The sequence below is a fragment of the Lipotes vexillifer genome, unplaced genomic scaffold, assembly GCF_000442215.2.
Source record: "Lipotes vexillifer unplaced genomic scaffold, Lipotes_vexillifer_v1.1 scaffold322, whole genome shotgun sequence".
Taxonomy (NCBI): domain Eukaryota; kingdom Metazoa; phylum Chordata; class Mammalia; order Artiodactyla; family Lipotidae; genus Lipotes; species Lipotes vexillifer.
In genome coordinates, this window is record NW_006776528.1 from 659,745 (window position 1) to 663,982 (window position 4,238).

At 43.4% G+C, this 4,238-nt stretch overlaps 1 protein-coding gene across 1 annotated transcript in view; it reads right to left on the reverse strand.

The window, feature by feature from the left end:
* JAM3 (junctional adhesion molecule 3) overlaps positions 1–3,834 on the reverse strand; it is a 52,636-nt gene extending 48,802 nt beyond the window's left edge. The window contains exon 1 of the mRNA XM_007450405.1: positions 3,822–3,834. Within this exon, the coding sequence (XP_007450467.1) occupies positions 3,822–3,834 (13 nt within the window). The remainder of the gene's footprint in view (positions 1–3,821) is intronic.
* Positions 3,835–4,238: the final 404 nt, after the last annotated feature.

The window sequence follows — 4,238 nt, forward strand, 5'->3', positions numbered from 1 at the left end:
CCACTCACAAAAAAAAAAAAAAAAAAAAAAAAAAAAAAAAGAAAAAACTGGGAGCTGAAAGGCGCTGCTTGCACAAGGACAGAAACACCAAAGTCCTAACACATTTTATTTACTCTGCACATAGAAAACGTACCTGCCGAGAACAGCACAGAAAGCAAATGTGTTAGTGGAAGAGGGAACAAAACACGAAAACGCACTCGTCCCAGAGAAAGACACCAGCCTGAGGATGCCCAGGGGGAGCAGCCCTCTGTGCTGCAAACCACATGTAGGGGGCAGGGGAGGGGAGTCAGCCACGGGGCCACCGGGAGGGTATTTGTTCTGGCTTCAGCAAGGGCCAGATCCCTCATCCAACGTCACGAGACGTCCTTTAGGCCTGTTCTCTCATCACCATTGCCTAGGGTAGAGACAGACAGACATGGACACCGAGGGAGATGGAAAGGCAGCTCCAGCAAGGGTTTCTCTGTTTTTCCTGGGGCTTCACCCTGCACACCTCCTGGAGCTGTGCTAACACGACAGAGCACTGCAGAATCGCAGAATCAAGCATCTCTGAAGCCACATGCATACTTTGTTTTCCATTTAAATCAAAGTCTTCCCTCTGACCTACCCACAGAGTGAGCTAAACTGGAAATGTACGGAAATTACGACCAGATGCTTCACACGGACAGTCACCATCCATGACACAGCCTCACAGAAGTCAGGCTGGGACGGAGTTAAGGGAAAGAAGAAATAACAGAATAATAAAATAACACACTTGTATACCAATCCTGACCTCTGCATGCAGTCAGCATCTACTTCAGAAGACACACACTCCAGGGACCCTGGGCCCTCGAGGAGGCCTCTCAGCCTGAGGTCACAAATGATCTTCTGGGGGTTGTAACCCCCAAAATAGTATATAAAATTTCCACATATGTACATGAAAGCACTATTTGGAAAAAAGGGCCATAACTTCCATCATCTACACGGTGTTCCTGACATAAACTACTCCACAGATGAAGGTCTGAAACAGGACCTGGTGAATTAAAGACACAAACATTTGTTCTTACTGAACCACTGCTCTAGAGATTCACGGCTAACGTTTTCTACCAGCAGTGGACTTAAAAGCGAGACCAAATACGGTCAGAGTGAAAACTCCATATCTGACACTAGATATCAAACAACAGATTACCAACCCAACCAAATAGTGGTCTATTTTTTTCTTCCTGGTAAACAAACACAGGAACTCTTAAAACACTAGATCTAGTAAGTAAGGTTGTAGCAGATTAAAAAAAACAAAACAAACACAAAACCTGAGGTTCTGAAAGGTAATTTCCCAACCTCTTGGAGTAGAAGAGGGCTTCAAACCAAGGTCACCCAGCTCTAAAAACTTCCAGACTTTCAGAAGAGGAAGACATTTCTATGAACTGGGCTTTCAAAATCTTCAAATGAATTTTTAATTAACAAATAAAGTAATTCAACGAATCAGTTAAAAATTCTCTTGTATTCCTATAAAACCACTTCTTTGGATCTGAAATTCACACTGTGAGTTATCTAACAGGGCAAAGAAATGTGAATGTGTTGGTGGTAGGGGAAGAGGAATGCTGCTTAAATTACTTTCAAGCGACTTGGATTAAAACCAATATTATTTCCCCAAGGTCCCAAAATGAATCACGTGCAAAGCTGGGAAGTGGGTCCAGGATTTCTGACACCCACGTGTGTTCCCTCCTCCACCCAGAAAAGTATCTGAGAGGCAGCGGACAGCGGAGCCTGGGATGGGTGGTCCCTCTCACCTCACCCTGTAGGAATCTGAATCTGAAAATCTGGAGAGCTCTTCACCGTTCCTGTTACCAGCAGAGTAGGGAGCTGCTGTCCCAGACACCTGTATAGTGTGGGACAGCAGTAATTCTCCAAATTTTAAGTTGCTGTGTCTCAAATGATCAATGCTCATTACTCTTCAGATAAACCCACCCAAGGATGGGGATAACGGCTGTGCAGTTGGGTATATATATATGTCTTTATAACAGGACAGTCACATCTTGACAGCAGTGATGCTTAGCAAGACTCATTCAACCCCTTCCCCCAACCCTATCAGACCTTCGTGGGTGTATATGTGCTCTGAAAAAACAGAGCCAATATTTTCATTTCATTTTGTACTTGAAAAATGAAAACAAAAGCATTACCTTCAGAATATAAACTTTTAAAGGAAGGTCTGTGACCCTTAAGTTATATAGAAGGGGGCCTACGTTAGTTAAAGCCGAGGTTCTTGTTTCCAGCTCCAGCCATGGGTTAGCTTCTCCAAAAGGCCTCGGCACTCCAACTTTGGAGAGCCCATGCAAGCAAACTGCAGTTTTTACTGCACCTCTGGGCTCTTGAGAAGTGGGTGATCTTTAACGCAGCAAGTAAAATAGCTGTAGGCTGAACCCAGAAAATAATAGGATGGGTGGGGCATGACCCTGAGGGTCATTAGGGAGACTGCGCCAATAGGCCAGCAGGAAGGCAGAGCTGACCTGAGATTTCCAAACACTGCCAGGCCCTGAAAGCCATCCCAGGTGGCCATGTCTCTCACACAAAGCATCCCCAGATCTGCACATATTACGATCAACCAAACATCATTTACGAGTAAAGAAAAACAAGTCACTGCAAGTCATAAGAAACAACAAACATTAGATTTAGACCCCCAAGAACGTCAGATATTTGAAGTCTCACATGCAGAATATAAAACAGCTGTGCGTGAAATGTTTAAAAATAAAAAAGTAAGGGCTTCCCTGGTGGCGCAATGGAGAACCCACCTGCCAATGCAGGGGACACGGGTTCGAGCCCTGGTCCAGGAAGATCCCTCATGCTGTGGAACAACTAAGCCCGTGCACCGCAACTACTGAGCCTGTGCTCTAGAGCCTGTGAGCCTCAACTACTGAAGCCCGCAAGCCACAACTACTGAAGCCTGCACGCCTAGAGCCCGTGCTCCACAAGAGAAGCCACCGCAATGAGAAGCCTGTGCACCACAACAAAGAGCAGCCCCCGCTCGCCACAACCAGAGAAAGCCTGTGCGAAGCAAAGACGGCCCAATGCAGCCAAAAATGAATAAATAAAATAATTTATTTTTTAAAAAATAAATAAATAAAATAAAAAGGAGTGAAAATGAGCAGGCAAAAGAAACCAGATTATAAAAAGAATCAAGTAAACTTTTAGAAATGAATATAATGGGTTAAAAAAAAAACTTCATACATTGGTTAGATAACAGATTAGACATGGCTGGCAAAAGAAACAATTGTAAAACAAAACTAAATAAATAACCCGGAACAGCACAAAGAAAGAAGAACATGAAATTACAACAGAAAGGTTAACAGTCTTGGAAGATGGAAGACTGAATATATCTAATCAGAGTTCCAAAAGGAAAGAGTTATGAAAATAGAAGCTGGGCAGTATTTGAACTCACACTACCTGAGAATTCTCCAGAAAGATATAAAGTCACAGATACACAAAGTATAACAAACTAACAAGTAGAATAATTAAAAAGAAATGCACCCTAGACACACATAGTAACATTTCAGAACGCCAAAGAGAAGACAAGATCTTTAAAGTAGCTGGAGAAAGACAGGCTGATGATGTGACTGCAGGTTTCACAACAGGAACGATGGAAACCAGAAAGCATCTGTGTAATGGAGCCCAGGCTCCAAGTCAAAATAACTGTCAACCTAAAATTACATACCCAGTAAATCTATACTTCAAGAACAAGATGAAAATAAATATATTTTCGGATATAAACAAAAATGAATTCAACATCAAGAGACCTACCCTAAAGGGAGTGACTGTGAACTATTCTAGAAGCTTCCTAATTGACCTACCCTCTCCCGCCATCTTGAATATAATATCAGTCCAACACATGTAACATCATTTGATCAGATCACTTCCTGCTTCAAACTGCCCCATGAATTTCTAGAACCTACATAATAAGGTCCATGACCATCTATCTGGCTCCTCAACTTACCAGCTGTGACCTGGGCCAGGTAACTAACCTGCCTGAGCCTCAGGTTCAGCACCTGCAATGTGAGCCCTATAGGGACTGACCACTGACATGGGCTAAGACCCCCCATAACGTAGCGCTCTCCGCAGTGCCTGGCGCAGACTTTCAATAACTGGCAGCTGTTATTAGTTCTCATTATGATAACTCATACAACATATGCATTCCCAATGCCACGCCTTTGCTCACAGTATTTCCTCCACTTCACTGGCCCCTAACACGTCCATTCCCCCAAAATCTG